Source organism: Rattus norvegicus, chromosome 10, assembly GCF_021556685.1.
Source record: "Rattus norvegicus strain SHRSP/BbbUtx chromosome 10, alternate assembly SHRSP_T2T, whole genome shotgun sequence".
Classification (NCBI taxonomy): domain Eukaryota; kingdom Metazoa; phylum Chordata; class Mammalia; order Rodentia; family Muridae; genus Rattus; species Rattus norvegicus.
Window position 1 is genome coordinate 91,683,770 of NC_141543.1, and position 21,043 is coordinate 91,704,812.

Consider the following 21,043-nt stretch of genomic DNA (forward strand, 5'->3'; position numbering starts at 1 on the left):
AGGAAAAGAAGGGGCGAAGAAGGGGTTCCAGAACCCGAGAGCACAATCCTGAGTGATCTCACTGCCCAGGATTCTGGAACTTGGGCTGCCTGATGGTCCCTATATGAAAGATGTAGTAGGGAAAAGGAGCGACAGCTGGCTAAAGGGGCCCCCCAGAACCCTCCCCAACACCCCAGGAGAGCAGCCTCTCTCCCCTGGTCCCAAGGTGCCATGGAGATGGAGAGCTCGGCGGCCTCCACCCGGTTCCACCAGCCTCACATGGAGAGGAAAATGAGCGCGATGACCTGTGAGATCTTCAACGAGCTCCGGCTTGAGGGCAAGCTCTGTGACGTGGTCATCAAAGTCAATGGCTTCGAGTTCAATGCCCATAAGAACATCCTCTGTAGCTGCAGTTCCTACTTTAGGTACCAGGGGAGGGAGGGGGGAGTCTAACTTAAGCCCAGGGGGGCAGAACAGGGCTCCTCCCAAGGTCTCTCCATCTGCTTCACAGTTTCCCACTTGCCGTCTGAAATGTAGGGACTCTGAAGCTCTGGGCTCCTTGTGGGCTGGCGGTGACTCCTCCTACCCAGTCGCAGCCAGGGCCAGAGTGTTGGTGTAAAATTACAAAAAAAAAACAAACCAAACCAAACCTGTCTTGTATCCCACACCAGATCCGGCACCGCAGTGCCCAAATATATCTGCTAGACATCTTCATCACAGAGAGCAAAGCGTCTCACCCGCTCTGGTCCATCCCATATCACACTGCTGATGGCTTCTCTCTGAGCCTGGCAACAATCCCTCTACCTATCTAGTTCCGGAGGCAGGTTGCCACCATGCCAGAACTATACATCTCAATTCCGTGTCGGCCTACTGTCTCCAGCCACCACATACTCTCTTGAACTTAAATCAAGAAAGGAAAGAACACGCAACACAATAAACCTCTGGTCCAATGGATAAGATATAATTTGCTCATCTAGACACACAAAACCCTGTACACATCCATCCCTTAAGACTATTCATAAAGACCTGTAAATGTGCAGAGAGGAATCTTAACACCAGCCTCCAGGTTCTCCCGGCTTCTCCTCCTCCTCTGGTCTCCTCCTCCTCCTCCCCAAAATTTTCTCCCGCCCATCCTTCCCTCTCGTCCAATGACAGGCCTCGTTCTATCTTGAACCTGCCTACACCTGCATGATGACATCATCCTACACCAGAGCCTCTCCCTGTGTCCTGCTGTGTTTTAAACTGGTCCTCAGCCGGCATCTGGCAGGGCGGGTGCTTTCCCTTCAGGTCTCACCGCAACCAACTTTTAGTTGGACACCCGTGGATTTTGGACTTCAGCTGAGATGATATTAGTTCCTCTGTTGCTCCTCCTGACTCAGTCCCTGTAGAGACAACTGAAAGGAGAGAGATGGATTGAAAAGGATGGAGAGAATGAAAGGGGAGGGGATGAAAGGGAAGAGAACCCAGAGAGTATTTTCAAAAGAAAAGGAGTTGGGTTGGGTTGAAATGCTTCTAACTCAGGAAGCACCCGGGCTCTTTTGTTTATAGACTGAAACAGTCAGGGTACTTGGTGCCAGGGAGCATATGAGGAATATATTCATCTTTTGCTAAACGCTTTCTCAAGCCCAGCTTGGTGGTCTACAATCCCGTTTACCCAGCCTTGGGGGCAGGGGATATAGTTCGATGGTGGAAGGCTTGTCTAGTGCACACCGGGCTTTGGGTTCAAGCCCAAGGACTCAGACTGACCATCCTCACCAATAACAACTAACAGTGTGGAGCCTACCTAGGCGAGTTGGTGAGATTCTGTCTCAAAATAACAGTGAAGACCAAGGGGCTTGGGGAAAAAAATACAATAGCTGAGGGCTAGGCATCGTGCCACGCAGCTCTGTAATCTCTGCACTCAGGAGGCCAAGGCATGAAAATGAGTTCAAGGTCAGCCTGGAGACGTACGTTTTAGGCCACCCCGAGCTACATACAAGACTCTGTCTCAGTTACCCCATTAAGAAAACTCTTAATCCTTACCCTAAAGAAAGCTTTATTTGGTCGAGGGCCACCCCAAGGCTTGCAGATCTCATGCTTCTAAGTCCTTAAAACTTTTAGACTTGAAAAAAAAAAAAAAGAATTATGTGTCTAGCCATGCCTGTGTGGGGGGATATGAAGGCTCTGGAACCGGAGTTAGGGGCAGCTCTGAACACTGGGCATGGGTGCTGGGAACTGAACTCAAGTCCTCTGCTACAGCAGTGTGTACTTCTAATCGCTGAGCCATTTCTCCAACGCCGGGTCTCAGTGATTGTTTATAGCTGGTTTGAGTTGTTCTCAAGACTGAGCTTTGTAGGTGACAACATGGTATTGTAGTGTTAAAAGGTTGGGCAGACCTGATTCTACACTCTAGGTAACGCTCCGAAAGGAGCAGCTTGGAACCCAGGCACAGTGGCTCATGCAACTGGAGAGGCTGAGGAAGAAGGATCAGTAGTTCAAGGGCAGCCTGGCCTACAGAGTGAGAATCTATCTCTTAAAAACAAACCAACAGGGGTTGGAGGTTTAGCTCCAACAAAAACCAACAAAAACAAAGCCAAAACAACGACAATGAGATAGTAAATACCTTTTTTAAAAAAACTTTGTAATTGTTCACTTATTTTATTTATGAGTATTTTGCATGCATGTATGTCTGTTTGTGCCACATACATGACACAGCCGAAGAGGCCATAAGGGGCATCGGGTCCCCTAGGACTGGCGTTACAGACTGTTGTCAGCTACCACATAGGCGTTTGGAGTAGAACCTAGTGTTCTATTGAAAAGAGACCCATCTCTCCGGCCCCAAGACGTCTAAATAGTGTAAGTTCTGCAGGCCATGTGCTCTCTGGCAACTGCTCGACTCTCCCTTTCTGTCAAGAACTGCCAAACAAGGCCAGGATGTTAGTGTCCGTCTTTAATCCTGGTACTTGGGAGGCAGAGGCTGGCAGATCTCTGTGAGTTCTAGGCCAGCATAGCCTACATGGGGAGTTCCAGGGCTACCTAGCTAAGACCCTGCCTTAAAAATGTCACAAAATGTTCTTTTAACACTCTGAGCCCTCCGTACTATTGGAATATCAAGAAAAGCCCTGTTCCCTGCGGGTAATATAATAGCAAGGGGTGGACTGGCTTTGTGCTGCATTTGGCAGAGGCTGAAGGTTGACAAGTATGGGTCCTAAAGAATTTGGTACCTAAGCCCCACTGGTCCTTAAGCCTCTTAGAAAAAAGGAAATATTCTGTTTTATTCAATACCCAGAAATGTACCCGTTCACAGGGGCGTGCCTAACACAGACTTGTGGTCATTTATCACTTATTTTCTCACTGGGGAAATGCTGGGTATTGAAAGGAAAAGACAGATGCGAATATCCTTGTTCTCGTCAAGATTATTCTTTCTCCTGTTTGTTCGTTTTGTTTTGTTTTGTTTTTTGAGACAGGTTTTCTCAGTGTAGCCCTGGCTATTCTCATTCTGTAGATCAGGCTAGCCTCAAACTCTGCCTGCCTCTGCCAGTACAGAGCACTACCACCACCTGTAGTGCTGCTGCTGTTGTTCTCCCTCCCCTCCTCTCCCTCCCCCTCCTCCTCTTCTTTCTCCTCCTCCTCTTCTTCCTCCTCCTCTTCCTCCCCCTCCTCTTCTTCCTCCTCCTCCCCCTCCTCCTCTTCTTTCTCCTCCTCCTCTTCTTCCTCCTCCTCTTCCTCCCCCTCCTCTTCTTCCTCCTCCTCCCCCTCCCCCTCTTCTTTCTCCTCCTCCTCTCCCTCCTCCTCCTCCTCTTCCTCCTCTCCCTCCTCCTCTTCTTCCTCCTCCTCTTCCTCCTCTCCCTCCTCCTCCTGTCTCTCCTCCTCTTCTTCCTCCTCCTCCTCCTCAGACTTATGTCACCATGCCCAGCCTTTTCTTTTCCTTTTGGTTTATTGAATGGTATTTCCCTCTTACCAACAAAGTCAGGGATAGGTTTTGAATGTAAGGGGGACATAAACTCTTTTAAGGACCACTCTGGTGCTCGATTGTCTGTACACATGGGAGATTTGGCAGGCAATGGGAGAAGGCAGATTTAGATTTAATTATGTGTGTACGAATGTTTTGTCTGCACATATGCTAATGCATATTACATACCTACTGCTCACAGAGGCTGGAAGACGGCTACAGATTCCCTGAAACCTGTGAGAATGGTCTGAGCCACCGTGTGGGTGCTGGGAATCCATCCCAGGTCCTCTGCAAGAGCAACAAGAACTCATTGCCGGGTCATCCTCCCTCTATCCTCTGAGGCCTGGATCTTTTTAAAGTTATCTTTTATTTTATGTGTATGAATGCTTTGTCTGTGTGTATGTATGGCACCATGCACTTGCCTGGTGCTTGCAGAAGTCAGACGACGGCATTGAAGTCTACGGGACTGGAGTTATGGATGGTTGTGAGCTGCCATGTTGGGAATAGAACTTGGGTCTAGAACAAGAAGTGCTCTTAACTGCCCAGGCAGGTCTCCAGACCAAGACTGGGCCTTGATCTTATTTTCATTCTAGAGCTCAATTTCTCCACCCTAAATCTATAAAAGAAAAAAGGGAGGTGGGCCGGGGAAATGGCTCAGTGGCTAAAGTGCTTGCTGCCCAAGCAGGAAGACCTGAGTTCAGATCCCCAGAAACCACACAAAAGCCAAGGATGGTGGCACATATTCCAGTGCAGGAAGGAAAAAGACAGGTTGACCCTGGGGGCTGCCTGGCCAGCCAGTCTAGTCAGAACAGTGAGTTCCACAGTGAGTGAGAGACCCACGTCTCAAAAGAAAAAAAACGCCATAAATATACAATACACATTGAAGACAATCAACATTGACTTATGGCTTCCATATGTGCGTGACAGGAGACCATACCTACGTGTGTGCCTGAGTGTGCATGCCTGTGCAAGCATATGCATGCATGTGCATGAATTTGTGTGCATGGGTGTGTGTGCATGCATGTGCACACATACATGCACACACCTTGAAAAACGATGGCAAAGACATGGTGACTACATATCCATCACTGGGCATTACTCGGAGTGTGTCCAAGTCGTCCTCAGAAAGCAAAGGGACAAGGAGGGTGAGTGGCCTCAAAGAGGAGAATGTTCCTGTGCTAATTTCTCTCATCTTTGCTCCCCCTGCCCAGAGCTTTGTTTACAAGTGGCTGGAACAACACTGAGAAGAAGGTTTACAACATTCCTGGCATTTCCCCCGACATGATGAAGCTAATCATTGAGTATGCGTACACTCGGACCGTGCCAATCACCCCTGACAACGTGGAGAAGCTGCTGGCTGCTGCCGACCAGTTTAACATCATGGGAATTGTTAGGGGTTGCTGTGAGTTCCTCAAGTCGGAGCTGTGTCTGGATAACTGTATCGGTATCTGCAAGTTCACGGACTACTACTACTGCCCTGAGCTGAGGCAGAAGGCCTACATGTTCATCCTGCACAACTTCGAGGAGATGGTGAAGGTCTCGGCGGAGTTTCTGGAGCTCTCGGTCACTGAGCTCAAGGATATCATTGAGAAAGATGAACTCAACGTGAAGCAGGAGGACGCAGTATTTGAGGCCATTTTGAAGTGGATTTCTCACGACCCCCAAAATAGGAAGCAACATATTTCAGTTTTACTTCCTAAGGTCAAGTTTAGTTACTCTTTGCAAATGCTTAGTCGCTCATGTTTGATCCCTCTGCCCATAGGGACGGTCCCTAAGAGCCACAAAATAGGTCTCTTGCTCTCTTTGCTGATTGTAATACTGTATAGATAGGTATCCGCATTTTCTGCGGACCGTGAACTCCTTGGGGGACAGACATGCCTTAGTCCCTGGCCCTGAAAGCCCTACGTACAAAAGGCAACTCAAAGTAGGTGTGCGGTGTGAGTTTGTGGAATGGACACATGAGCGAGTAAAAAGCGCCAGGTGCACGATGGATCCCAAGGCTCTGTTGACGCTTAGCGAGGGGTGCCCCCTGCTCTTCCCCTGACTTGGCGATGTCCTCTTCCCTTGATGTTGCTAGTTCTTTCTTTAGCCAAAATCACTGCTTAGTGTGGGGAAAGCAGCAGGCGATGCCACAGAATTCCAAGGGGTCTTTCACCCCAGTGCCTTCCGATCAGCTCCCCACTCCAAGGTAGAAGCTGTCGTAGGAACTAAGTAGGCGGGGAGCCCACAGGTGTAGTTACTTAGTGCTAATTACTGCTATTTTACATGAGGAGCTATATCAATCTCTGAACAATCACACGGCTTCTTTTTTTCTAAAAGCTCTACCCAGTGGCCAAGGAACGCTATCCTCAGATGCCTTCTGTAGCTTACTTCTTTATAGGTATACAACTTCCACAAAACAAAACCATCTGAGTTGAATACACACCCTCCCACAATCCTCCCTTTTCCCCTCCCCTTCTCTCTGAGCGGGTGGGGTCCCCCTGGATATCCCCCCCCAACCCCTGGCACTTAAGACTCTGTGAGTCTAGGCATTTCATCTCCCACTGAAGGCCAGACAAGGCAGCCCAGATAGAAGAACACGCATCCCACATACAGACAACAGCAGTTGGGACAGCCCCTGCTCCATTTTTAAAAAGCAAACTAAGGGGCTGGAAATGTGGCTTAGTGGGTAAGAGCATCTTCTGCTCCCTCAAAGCACCTGACTTCAATTCGTAGCACTCAGACTCTCAACTATCTACGACTCTAGCTTCGGGGATCCAATGCCCTCCTCTGTTCTCTGCCAGCCGCGCGCACGCGCGCGCGCACGCACACACACACACACACACACACACACACACACACACACACACACTTTAAAGGCACAAACCAAACTATTCCCAGAAACCGAAAGGCAGGTGATAAAGCAGGGTTTAAAGAGATGGGGACTTGCCGACACCCCTGCCTCACCTGAATGAATTTCTGTATTTTCTTCTTAGGTTCGCCTGGCCCTAATGCATGCTGAGTACTTCATGAATAATGTTAAGATGAATGACTATGTCAAAGACAGTGAAGAATGTAAACCAGTCATCATTAACGCCCTAAAGGCTATGTATGACCTGAACATGAACGGACCCTCCAATTCTGACTTCACCAACCCACTCACCAGGCCCCGCCTACCCTATGCCATCCTATTTGCTATTGGCGGCTGGAGTGGCGGAAGCCCCACCAATGCCATTGAGGCCTATGATGCTCGAGCAGACCGCTGGGTGAATGTCACGTGTGAGGAAGAAAGTCCTCGAGCCTACCATGGGGCAGCCTACTTGAAAGGCTATGTTTACATCATCGGGGGGTTTGATAGCGTAGACTACTTCAATAGCGTTAAGCGTTTTGACCCCGTGAAGAAAACCTGGCACCAAGTGGCCCCTATGCACTCTAGACGTTGCTATGTCAGCGTGACAGTCCTCAGCAATTTCATCTATGCCATGGGAGGGTTTGATGGCTACGTGCGTCTCAACACCGCTGAACGGTACGAGCCAGAGACCAACCAATGGACACTCATTGCCCCCATGCACGAGCAGCGGAGTGATGCAAGCGCCACAACACTCTACGGGAAGGTAAAGAACCAGGGTGGAAGGGGACGATGGATACTGTTCGTCCTTATGGGATGAGGCTAGAAGACAAAATGGCAGCACTCCCAGGTGTCTTTCAGTATCCACTGAAGATTGGATGACGGTCCCCTGTACACAGCCGCATCCAGACGCTCCAGTCTCGTATAACATGGTATGGTGTTTGCGTATAGCCTATGCACAGTTGGGTGTGGGGGCACACACCCATAAGCCTAGCACTTGGGAGGCTAAGCCAGGAAGATTGCTGTAGTTTAAGGGCAGCTCGGGCCACGCAGGAAGACCCTATCTCAAAGAAAACTTGTATACTATGCTCTCGTATACTTCAATTATCCCCAGATTACTTATAATACCTGACATTATGTAAATACTATGTTAATTGCTGTACTGTGTTTTTTGATAGCTACCAGAAACATCTGTGCATTTTCCATACACATACTTACATTTTTTTTAAAAAATTAAATTTTGGGGCTGGAGAGGTGGCTCAGCGGTTAAGAGCACTGACTGCTCTTCCAGAGGTCCTGAGTTCAATTCCCAGCAACCACATGGTGGCTCACAGCCATCTGTAATGACATCTGATGCCCTCTTCTGGTGTGTCTGGAGACACTCACTCGTATACACAGACTATCTTTTAAAAATTTTTAAATTTTGGTGGGAGGGGCATGCTGAGCATATGTGGGGGTCAGAGGACAACTTGCAGGAGTAGATTCTCTCCTGTGCTTGGTGGGGCCCAGGGACAAACTCAGGTCTTCAGGTTTTGTGGCAAGAGTCATTACACACTGAACTGTCTCACTGGCAAAGTTTTTATTTGTATTAGATTTTTAAAAAATGTATTATGTGCATGAATGTTTTGCCTGCATATATACGTGTGTGTGTGTGTGTGTGCGCGTGCGTGTGTGTGTGTGCGTGTGCACCATATGCATGGCAAGTGTTCAGGGAGATCAGAAGAGGGCATCAGCTCCCCTGGAACTAGATTTATGGACAGTTGGGAACCATAGTAGCACACACTTTTAATCCCAGCACTAGGGAGGCAGAGGCAGGTGGATCTCTGAGTTTGAGGCCCGCCTCATTCACACAGTGAGTTCCAGGACAGCCAGGGCTCACACATCCTCACCCTGTCTCAAACAAACAAACAAAACCAGAAAAAGTAACAAGTGCTGTAAACCACTGAGCCATCTCTCCAGCCCCCATTAACTTATCACATCCTTTTCCCTAAGGGTTTCTAAGACATTTTGGGGGGCGGGGAGGTGGAAGGTAGGGTGCTGGAGAGATGGCTCAGTGGTTAAGAGCACTACTGCTCTTGTAGGGGAACCCTTCAGTTCCCAGCACCCACATGAAGCAGGCAGCTCACAACTTCCAAATCCAGCTCCAGGGGACCAACATCCAACATCTTCTACTGGCTTCTGAGGGCTTCTCTCTCTCTCTCTCTCTCTCTCTCTCTCTCTCTCTCTCTCTCTCTCTCTCACACACACACACACACACACACACACACACACACACACACGCACACATCAATACTTTTTTTAAAATTTTAAAGGGGCTGAAGAGATAGCTCAGTGGTCAAGAACACTGGCTGCTCTTCCAGATGGACCCAGGTTCAAGTCCCAGCCCCCACATGGCAACTCACACCTGTCTGTAACTCCAGTTTCAAGGGATCTGACACCGTCACGCAGACATAAATGCATGAATGAACATAAAATAAAAACAAGTTTAAAAATCATTTTTGAGTGTTTTAAAAACTATGCGTGTATGTCCATGTGAAGGTATATGCACAAGAATGCAGGTGCCCAGAGGCCAGAGGCATCAGATCCCCCGGAGTAGAGTTACAAGTGGTTGTAGACTGTTAGGTGTGGGTGTTGGAGACCAAACTTAGGTTCTCTGCGAGCACAATATGTACTCTTTTTTTTTTTTTTGGGTTCTTTTTTTCGGAGCTGGGGACCGAACCCAGGGCCTTGCACTTCCTAGGTAAGCGCTCTACCACTGAGCTAAATCCCCAACCCCACAATATGTACTCTTAACCATTGGGCCAAGTCTCCAGTTTCATCCTCCCTCCCTCCCCCTTCTCCCTTATCCTCCCCCTCCCCCTCATTCTCTCCCTTCCCCTTTATCCTTCCCCTTCCCCCTCACTCTCCCCCCCCCTTCTCATTCTCTCAACAAGATTTCCCTGTGTAGCTCTGGCTGTCCCGGAGCTCACTCTGTAGATCAGGCTGGCCTCAAACTCACAAAGATCTACCTGTCTCTGCCTCCCAAGTGCTGGGATTAAAGGTGTGTGCTACTCCATTACTGCCTGGCCTTCTCTTTCTCAACCACATTTTTATTGCGTGTGTGTGTGTGTGTGTGTGTGTGTGTGTGTGTGTGTGTGTGTATTCTGTGGTGCACATAAGGAAGTGTGAGAGGACAACTTGCAGTAGTCAGTTTCTTCCTCCCTCTATGTGTAGAGCAAGCTCCTTTACCCACTGAGCCATCTTTCTAGCCCTCCTTTCTTTCATTCTTTAATTATTTGTGTGTGTGTGTTGGGGGGGGAGATACATGTGATACAGTACAAGTGTAGAGGTCAGAGGACAACTTCCCATCATGTCAACTCAGTGACAAGAGCTGTTGCCCATTGAGCCATCCATCTCTCGTTACCCCAATGCTTACAATACTAGTTTTCTTTTTTTTTTTTTTTTGGTTCCTTTTTTTTCGGAGCTGGGGACCGAACCCAGGGCAATACTAGTTTTCTTATTATTTTTTTAAGATTTTATTTAAGTACACTGTAGCTGTCTTCAGAGAGGGCATCTGATCCCATTACAGGTGGTTGTGAGCCACCATGTGGTTGCTGGGATTTGAACTCAGGACTCCTGGAAGAGCAGTCAGTGCTCTTAACCACTGAGCCATCTCTCCAGCCCTGCAATCTTGGTTTTAATACATGGATGTGTGGAACCTGAGGTACACAGGGCTGACTGCGCCCTTTTGCTTGTTCAAAAAAAAAAAAAAAACCAATGTGGGGTTGGGGATTTAGCTCAGTGGTAGAGCGCTTGCCTAGCAAGCACAAGGCCCTGGGTTCGGTCCCCAGCTCTGAAAAAAAAAAAAAACTGTAAAAAAAAACAATGTGCCAGGCAAGGTGGCATACACTTTAATCCCAGCACTCAGGAGGTAGAGGCAGATGGATTTCTGCAGAGCCTGAGGCAAACCTAGTCTACATAACAGTAGGACCCACAGGATAGGCTAAAAAGTGAGACTCTTAAAAAAAAAAAAAACCAAACTCAAAACAACAAAACAAAACAAATACAGGGCTGGGTGTGGTAGTGCACGTCTTAATCCCAGCACTCTAGAAGCAGAGGCAGGCAAATCTCTTCAATTTGAGGCCACCCTGGTTTCTACAGTGAGGAAAGCCATCTCAAAACAAAAACAAAAGGAAACAAAATGAAACAGCACAAAAAGAGCAACTGGGAATGTAGCTCACTTGGTAGCGATCAGTTGCAAATTGAAGTCCTGGGTTCAATGGACACACTGCTGTCATCCTGGGGAGAGGAGTGTAGGAGAACCAGACATTTAAGGTAATCGTCTTTGGCTACCCAGTGAGTTTGAGGCTAACCTGGGGAAAACAAGACCTTGTCTCAAAAGGAAACAAAAATCATGTAGGTGGGGAGATGGCTTAGCTGGGAAAGTGTCTTGCCAGATTAAATCCTCAGCACACAGATTCATGCAAACACAGCTAGATGTGATGGCATTTGCTTTGTAATCTCAGTGTTGGGGCAGCAGAGACAAGCAGATCTCTATCATCCTAGGACCAACTAACCTAAGCCACTTGGCAAGTTGCAAGGCAGTGAGAGATTCTGTCTCAAAACAAACAACCCACCCCAGAAGTCCGGAAGCTGAAAGGATGACTCAGCGGCTAAGAGCACTTGTTGGTCTTGCAGAGAATCTGGGCTTAGTTATCAGCACCCACGAGGCAGCTCTCAACCATCTGTAATTCCAGTTCCAGGGGCATCGGATATCCTGTTCTGACCAGCGTATATGTGGCGCACATATAGACGAGCAAGCTTGTAATCTCAGTGCACACAGAGAGAGAGAGAGAGAGAGAGAGAGAGAGAGAGAGAGAGAGAGAGAGAGAGAGAGAGAGAGAAATAAACAAGCTAAAAATAAAAAGGATGGATGGGGGGTTGGGGATTTAGCTCAGTGGTAGAACAAGGCCCTGGGTTCGGTCCCCAGCTCCGGGAAAAAAAAAAAAAAGGATGAATGGTACCACCCAGGTGGCTTACCATGTAAAGGAACTTACCACATAAGGAGGAACCAATTCTAAGAAGATTTTTGATCTCCAAATGTGCATAATGGCAAATGCACAGAGACACTTGTGTATGCATGTGTACACACACACATACACACACACACACAGAGAGAATATACATGTATTAAAAAAATGGATGATTCCTGAGGATTCAATGTTGTTCTCTGGCCTCCACATGCATACATACATACTGGCATCCACACACTCATTCATGTACACACACAATCTGTGCACATATAGAGAATAAGTTTAGATTGTATAGACTGGCACTAAAAATGCCCCCTGGGGGTCTGGAGTGACCTCTCTGTGGTTAAGAGCAATGGGTGCTCTTTCAGAAGACCCCAGTTAGGTTCCAGGACACACATGTTCCAGTTCCAAGGTGTGGTGGTTTGAATACGCTCTTGGTCCAGGGAGTAGCACTATTTATTAGGAGATGTGGCCTTGTTGGAGTAGGTGTGTCCTTGTTGGAAGAAGTTTGTCACTGTGGGGGAGGGTAAGGAGACACTCCTCCTAACCACAGTGGGAGTCAGTCTTCTGTTTGCCCTTGGAACAAGATGTAGAACTCTCAACTCCTCCAGCGCCATGCCTGCCTGGAAGCTACCATGCTTCCTGCCTTGATGATAACAGATTGAACCTCTTAATCTGTAAGCCAGCCCCAATTAAATGTCCTTTGTAAGAGTTGCCTTGGTCATGGTGTCTGTTCCCAGCAGTAAACCCCTTAGACAGAAGTTGGTATTAGGGACTGGGGTATTGCTATGATAGGTGTGACCATGTTTTGTTTTGTTTTGTTTTGAAGAATGTGGATTTGGGGACTTTGGATTTGGAAAGCCATGGAATGCTTTAAGTGGGGCTTAGACAGTGGTGCTAAGGGGGATTTGAACTGTGTAGTCCTGCTGGCCCAAGAGGTTTCGATGGAGAAGAATGTTAGTATATGGCCTAGAGACTGTTTTTGTGATGTTAAAGTGAAGAATGTGGGTGTTTTTTGCCATTGTCTGAAGAGTCTGCCTGAGGCGAAGGTGAAGAGATTTAGATTAATGGCTTTGACAAAGGAAGTCTCCAAACAGCCTGCTGTAAATTCTGTTGCATGGTTACTAAAGTTCAGTATCATGAAGAGAGTTTTAATGAAAAGGAGCAAGTTGAGAAAGGACAAATATAAAATTTGAAATAAAAATTTTCAGTAATAAAGGGGCATCAGGAGGGGAAATGGAGCTGAATTCTGTGTTCCAGAAGATAAACAGATTAAGGGAGCGGTGACCTCAGAGCAAGATCCCACCCAGCTAAGCTTACTGTTTATGCTTTTGTTCTGGATTTTGAGGAATAGTGGTCATGAAAAGCTTAAACCCAGGCATGGTGGTACAAACCTTTAATCTCAGTATTCAGGAGACGGCCATGCAGATCTCAGGGTTCAAGGCCAATCTACAGAGCAAGTTCCAGAGCAGCCAAGCTTCGGCAGTGAGGGAGTTGGACAACAGAAAGCTGGTGATAATGTAATAGAACAAGGGGGCCATGTTCCAGAGCCAGCAAGCAGCAGAACACGGCAGCTCCAGCCATGTGGCTCTGGTTTTAGAGTCAAAAATAGAAGGGACTGCTGGGATAATCGATACGGGTTAGCGGCGATTAAGAAGAGACCAGCACCACTGAGGTGAAATCTAGGAAGTGTTTCTGAGAGCACAAGAAGCTGTTTCAGAGACAGCCAAGGTTGTACCTTGTGATGCAGCTGTACTTGGTAATGTGTAAGAGTCACCCAGATGGTACAGGTTTTGAAGGTATGGAAGGGTCATGGAGAGCAGCTGAGGTTGGTTCTATGAGAGGCCAGGGAAAACCACTGGTGAAGGTGTAACTTCTGTTTCAGTTGACAGCCCAGGACTGAAGGGGTCATGCAAAGAAGTTGAGGCTTGGCACCATGGAGAGAGCCTATGCGAGGCTATTGTTGAAGCTTAGTTGTGGCAGAAGACCCCAGTGTATTGGAGATGCCAGTTCCTTGGGACGATCGCCAAGAACAGCAGCGCCAGTGGAGTGGATCAACCAGAGCCTAGAATGCTACAGAGGGCAGAGCTAGAGCAGTGACGCCAGCCAGCCCCCTGGAGGAGCTTAGGAAAATCGTGTCAGGAGTCCAGACATTGGAACCGGGAAGTTGTGAAGCTGAAGCTGATTTGGAGACCCCAAGATGTTAAAGATGCCAGAGCTGTGGGGAACCTGCTGAGGGAATCGGCTAACAGGGAGTGGAACTAGCCCAAGAGAGTGCAGTTTGTTAAACAGATGGAAAGGAGTTGGAGATCTGAAGACCGCTTTGACATCAGACATGGAGATGCAGAGTCTGGAGTCTGCCCAGCTGGGTTCCTGTCTTGCTTTGGGGATCACAGTTAAGTGATTGGATGAATCTCAGGAGAGACTTTGAACTTTGGACTTTTAACTTGGTTGAGACTGCTATGGGCTATGGGGACTTTTGAACTAAGTGTATTTTGCTATGTTTAGGTATGGTCCCCATAGACTCCTGTTTAAACAAGTGTATGGGGGCCAGGGAGTGGAATGTGGTGTCTTGAATGTGGTTGGCTCAGGGAGTGGCACTATTAGGAGGTATGGTCTTGTTGGAGGAAATGTGTCCCTGTGAGGGTGAGCCAAGAGACCATTCTCCTAACTCCACGGGAGTCTTCTGTTTGTCCTTGGAACAAGATGATCTCAGCTTCTCCTCCACCACGTCTGCCTGGAAGTTGCTGTAGTTCCCTGCCTTGATAATGGATTGAACCTCTCAACCTGGAAGCCAGTCCCAATTAAATGTTGTCCTTTAGAAGAACTGTCTTGGTCATGGTCTCTGTTCACAGCAGTAAAACCCTAAGACACAAGGGACTCTAACACCCAGCCTCTGAGGACATGGCATGCATATGGTTGTATAGACAGGCATACTGGCAAAACATCCATACACATAAATCTTTTACAAGTGACCCTCTGGGGGTCTCAAATCTGACAACCTGACTTCTATCCTTGGCATCTAGGAAAGATAAGGGAGAACTATTTTTTTTTTTTAAATGTTCTTTTTCTTTTTTTTTTAAGATTTATTTTATGTATATGAGTACACTGTCTCTGTCTTAGACACACCAGAAGAGGGCATCAGATCTCATTACAGATGGTTGTGAGCCACCATGTAGTTGCTGGGAATTGAAATCAGGACCTCTGGAAGAGAAGTCAGTGCTCTTAACCACTGAGCCATATCTCCAGCCCCGAGAACTCTACTCTTGCAAGTTGTCCTCTGACCTCCTGGCAGAGGTCCATGCATGCATCTAAATAAATGTAATTGAGAGGGGGTGGGGGAACAGAAAGCCAAGTGTGGTGATGTTGGCTTTAACTTCAAGAGGCTGAGGCAGTGAGGCCAGCCTGGTCTACATGGTGAAAAACTGAGAGAGGGGTTGGTGAGATGGGTCAGTGGTTAAGAGCACTGACTTATTCTCCCAGAAGCCCTTCGTTCAATTACAAGCACCCACATGGCAGCTCATGACTATCTGTAACCCTAATCCCAAGGGGTCTCACACCCTTTTCTGGCCTTCACTGACCCTGCACACATGTGATGCACAGAAATAACTTTAAGCAAAACACCCATACACATAAAAATAACATGCAAGTTGTTCCTGATCATGTCTACCAGCTATCTGCAGCTTGGACCCTGCAACAGGCTAAGCTTTGGGCTGGGACAGCTACTATGTCCTGTTCCCGTCCTTAGAAGATAGCTCTCTAAGTTAAAAAACCAAAAATGCCTTCCCCAACATGCACCTGTCTTGTGTACTCCCCAGTATAATTTAGCAATCCTGAATTCTCTCTACACAGGTCTACATATGTGGTGGGTTTAATGGAAATGAATGCCTGTTTACAGCAGAAGTGTACAACACCGAGAGCAATCAATGGACAGTCATTGCACCCATGAGGAGCAGGAGGAGTGGAATAGGTGTAATTGCTTACGGGGAACATGTATACGCAGTGAGTTTTTATTGTACAATGATAAAGTGGCACCCTTAGATTCTTCTAATAGCCTACCACTGGCAAGCATTTGACAAAGAGGCATAGTGTCACTGGTCCTCCCCACAAGGGCTTCCTCGGTGAACAGAGTAGCGGATAGCAGTCAACCTTGTTTCTTTTGCTCTTCACAGGTAGGTGGCTTTGATGGAGCCAATCGACTGAGAAGTGCAGAAGCCTACAGTCCAGTGGCTAATACTTGGCGCACAATCCCCACTATGTTTAACCCTCGTAGCAATTTTGGGATCGAGGTAGTGGACGACCTCTTGTTTGTGGTGGGTGGCTTTAATGGCTTTACCACCACCTTTAATGTTGAGTGCTATGATGAAAAGACCGATGAGTGGTATGACGCTCATGACATGAGCATATACCGCAGTGCTCTGAGCTGCTGCGTGGTACCAGGGCTAGCCAATGTTGGGGAGTATGCAGCTAGACGGGACAACTTCACGGGATTAGCACTGCGAGATGAAGTAAAGTATTCCGCTTCGACAAGTACCCTACCTGTATGAGCCTCTTCATTTAGCTAATAAAAAGTCTAAGCAATAAGAATTAATTCTTTTTTTAAATAAATGCAGTGTTTAAACTTGTAAGAGTACTGGAAAATGTTCAACTTAAGGGAAGCAAGGGTTGGACGAACGAGGGAGTAAGGAAGGTGATTACATTCAACAGTGGATAAATAAGAAAAGAACCACACAGTACAAAACCAGCTCTAAAGAAATACGTTTATTGAAAACTTACATTTAAACAATTAGTAACTTGAACATGAGCAAGATAGCTTCAGGAACATAAAACATAATATCTTAGAGTGTTCTAAATACTACATCTCCTCTAATGTAAAAGGAGATAATCAAGATTTTATCTTGCATAAGGGCCTGGGTACCACTAGCCCAACAAACGGTTTATAAACTAATACTTATCTGACAAGTAACACAACAAGCCCCAGCCTATGGATGGTAAAGTCTTCAAACACCTAGCAAGCACTGAGTTTCACAAGTGCGGGAAGCAGGAGGGGGAAGATTAACAGGTGCTTCAAGATCCCGCCCTTCTAGCAAGGGTCAGAGAGTAAGTGGGAAGCTCTGTGAGGGTTGCAGTGAGCAGTAATTTGGCTAAGCGAAGGCCTTGTAGCAAATGACTACTTTGTAAACTTACTATTGTTGCCTTACAACCCTCCATCATAACTGTTTGGTTTTCAATGACCAGAACATATGCTCTAAGTAAAACAAAATCGACTTTTCTCAAGAAAGTAACAGTGGTGAGCTGTGCCAAAGTGTTTGATGGCCAAGAACAGACTGAATTGTTGCTCAAATATCCGAGGGTTGAAGCACCGTATTTTTCTAGTGTAGAATGTTTTTCACAACACCATACATGTTCAAAGACATGAAACGTGACTAATATGGCCTTTGCACATAAGCTTAGTTCAAGGTCCTGTATAGTTTATTAGACTGTGTAGCTAAAATGTGTAACACAGCTGCAGTCTACTTATAGTGTTGACACTAGAGTTGTGAAGCAGAAAGGGACGTATTTCAAACACACCACATGCTGCAATCAGAGAGGGGGAAGTGTGCACAAGAACCTGCCTACCAGTCATGACAGGATTAAAGCACAAAAATGGTCTCTCCGGCTTCACAGACTGAGAGTTTTGTTTTTTTTGTTTTTTTTTTTTGTTTTTTGTTTTTTTTTTTAAAAGCTCAGTAGTTTAAGGAAATTTTTGGTCCCAGAAATACTACACACAACCAGGTAAATCAAAACAAAACTGATTATCAGTTAATTTTAAGTGTTCTTAGCAAAAATGTTATTTTGAACTGGCACAGAAAAGCAAACTATTGGGACACACAAGACTAATCATGCAAACAGCTGCAAGTGACAACCGCTTAAACACTAAGCTCACGACTGACATTCTCAGTTTAAAAGGACGAGAGGAAGGGTCCCATTATGTGGGAAGTAGCCTTACTCATAATAATGAACCACCCTTACTTTTTCCGTGTAATGGACTCCTCTCTTTCCAACTAAGAAAAACAAAACCAACAAAACAAAGGTTCACTTGAATAAGCTTTTTAAAAAGCTGGTTTTTTTTTCTCTTAAAAACAAAAAAACAACAAAACCCCAAACAAAAAAAAACCCTGTCTTCATAAAAGAAATTTCTTTCCCAAAGATCTACATTAGACCTGCACGATTATTACTACAAATCCTGTCATGTCCAGTTTAAAATTTCAGAATGTCAGTCTTGAACAGATTTAAGCAAATCTAGTTCCTTTCTTTCCTAACAAGCTAAGAGTATTTAGGAGGCAAGTTATGGTGATGAAGCCACACACGTGAATTCACATATGAAAAATTAGAAACTCGGCAGTCAGGAAAACCTGCACACCATCATGCATGGAAGGACTTACCCCTTCATTCAGCCAAGGCCTAGGCTGCCTGCTGAGTCAAAAAGACAGTGGTTTCAATCAAGTTAGGAGTTAGAGTCTTCCATGAAATGAAAAGACAACAAAAAGATGGCCTTAGTAACAACTTGGTGGTGACTGTCCCAAAATACAACTCTGGGACCAAAGAGCCAAAATCAAAATACATGAACTTAAATGACTTGTGGACTGAGAGAAAGGCAAGCTTCCTTCACTGAGCTTCAAAGACTTGGTTGGTTGCACAGACCTTTTACAACCAAGGAGTGCTTCTTAGAATCCAAAGACTTGTTTTGAAGGGAACTACAGAAAGGGCTGAGGGAGCAACTCAGTTGGTGGAGTGCTTCCCTAGCATGTACAAGGCCCTGTGTTCAGTTCCCAGTCCGGCAAACAAATCAACCAACCAAAAGAAATCCAAGGATGAAAATTGCAAAAAAGCTAGGGGGAGGGGGAAATAGAATCTTTATGTGGAAAGGGACTTGCAGTTTACCACACCCGCTCCACTTTTAAGTTAAAATGGTTTTAAAGCAAAATTCAAACACAGTTATTAAAAGCCCTTATCCCAGGCAAGGACACTAGCAGAAACTCCAGGGAAGGACGTTATCAGTATGGAACCCAGAGCATTTAGCCTTAGCTAAAGTTTCTGGCTGTGCTCCTGATGTTCTATCATATAATAAAGTTAATTCTAACGGAATACGGGAGGCACAGACTTAACTTTTTCAGAATATTTCAGAATGTACGAGAAGGTATTCTTTTTTTTTTTTTTTTTTTTTTTTCCTTTTTTCGGAGCTGGGGACCGAACCCAGGGCCTTGCGCTTGCTAGGCAAGTGCTCTACCACTGAGCTAAATCCCCAACCCCACAAGAAGGTATTCTTAAAGAAAGACATCCTTAAAAAATATTGGATTTACAGTACTATCAGGAGTCTTTATTTTTTTATTGTTTATGTGTTTTTATTCTTATTAGCTACACTTTTGTCATTGACATGTATGCTAACTAGTTGGCTCAGAACTCCTGATCTTCCTGCCTTTGCTTCCCAGATGCTGAGATGACAGGTGAATACTGCCATACCCAACTTCAACAAGAGCCTTTTTGAAATGAAAAACTTATTTTTAATTATGTATACATGTGTATGTCTGAATATCGTTATATCTGTGTGAGTGCAGGTGCCCACAGGGGCCTAAGGTACCAGATCCCCTGAAGGTGGCGTTAGAGAGGCTTGTGAGCTGTGTTAATTAAGTGGGTGCTGGGAACCCAACCCAACAAGAGCTCTTAACTGCTGATTCATCTCTCCAGCACCTAAAACAGAAGTCTTGTTTCTATGTTAACTGAATGCTGAAATATTCAGCTTGAATGCTAACTAGCATGAGGCTCAGGAGTGTATAGAAAGTTGAAAAACAGGTATTCCTTAATGTGACTTCCATGAGGTCAAAAATCCATGACACGATGGGACTTTTCAGTGATGCAGCTTCTTGGGGATTATCTGCACTCCCAATTACTCTCTATCTCGCTTGTGTGTCTGACTATCCATGAGTAGTGCAGTCTGATGAAGACTCTACAATGTCAAGGAAAGAGCATACCTCCTCTCTGTTCCACTGGAGAGCAGTGCTGACCCCAGACATCATGAATGTTCAGCAACTGTGTTCTCTACTCCACACAACCTTTGATCATCAAGTGAATGCTAAAGTAAGAAACAAAGACTGCATACACTGGCTGTCAGTGAAAATTATACTGAACTCTTACAAATGCTTATGTACAAGCTATTGACAGGAGGAGAGAACAGCCTTCCTGAATGCTGCTATGAATCAAGAAATTATGCAAGATGTCTTTGGACTGACAACAGATCACTCTACTAACTTGTCAATGTTGTAGCCTTATCAATGTGAAAACTTTCTGAATACAAAGAATATTCAGTCTCAGCCAATCCAGCATAACAGTGTTTAGAAAAGATATGATAGGAGTGACATTATCGGCTGATAAGTTGGAAGAAATGACTAATCAGAAAAGAAAGAAATGCCAGGAAGACCCCAATGACATAATCATCTGAACCAGTAACTGAGGATTCGCTAATGTCTCTTCTCTAAAGGTCCCAGATACAGTTAATTTACATAAAAGACAAACTAAACACCACGAACTACTTACAAAACAAACTGAGGAATTAGAAAATGAAATTAGTGTTCTAAAGCGCCATCAAGCCTAGCACAATAGGACATGCCTTTAATCCCAGGCAGAGGCAGGTGGATCTATGTGAATTCCAGGCCAGCCTGGTCTACATAGAGTTCCAGGCCAGCCGAGACAACATACTTTGTCTCAGAAAACAAAAACATCAAAGATAAAACCAGCAAGAATACGGGTTAGATCACACAAAGTGATCTCTGTAATTTGAGATTTGCATTAAAAGAAAAACAGGAGAAAAAGATTGATATCTATATCTACCAATATATATCAATACTATAGGATTAAATGATATAAAAAATTGAAACTGTCACAGAACAAGATGAAGATTATCCACAAAACCTTAAGGGTGAGAGTGCCAAGTCCTGCACAAGGGAGTTCAGAAACTAAGTACAAATTAGATGCAGATTCTTAAGGAAAAACAGGAAATTATATAAGTATCTACATATGAACAAAAAATCTAATGTACTGAGCAGTAATTTATCATCAAAACAGTGCAAAAGCAATATGACAACCTTCAAAAGAAAAGAGTTAATCCTCCAACACCATATGCAAAAAGGAAGTATGCATAGATACTAAGAACAGGACTCAAAGACATACCTAATGCAACTGAAAATTGCAGATCACGAATATGAACTATAAAATAGCAGCTCCATAAAATGATAATAAATACAAAGAATCAGAGGA

The 21,043-nt window shown here is 45.5% G+C and overlaps 1 protein-coding gene across 1 annotated transcript; it reads left to right on the plus strand.

Moving 5' to 3' along the window:
* Positions 1–103: 103 nt before the first annotated feature.
* On the plus strand, positions 104–16,374 carry Klhl10 (kelch-like family member 10). The gene is given in 5 exon segments (NM_001001510.1): positions 104–404; positions 5,122–5,611; positions 6,886–7,503; positions 15,602–15,751; positions 15,922–16,374. Coding segments are annotated over 5 exon segments (1,827 nt in total). The 5' UTR covers positions 104–210; the 3' UTR covers positions 16,297–16,374.
* The last annotated feature ends 4,669 nt before the right edge of the window (positions 16,375–21,043 follow it).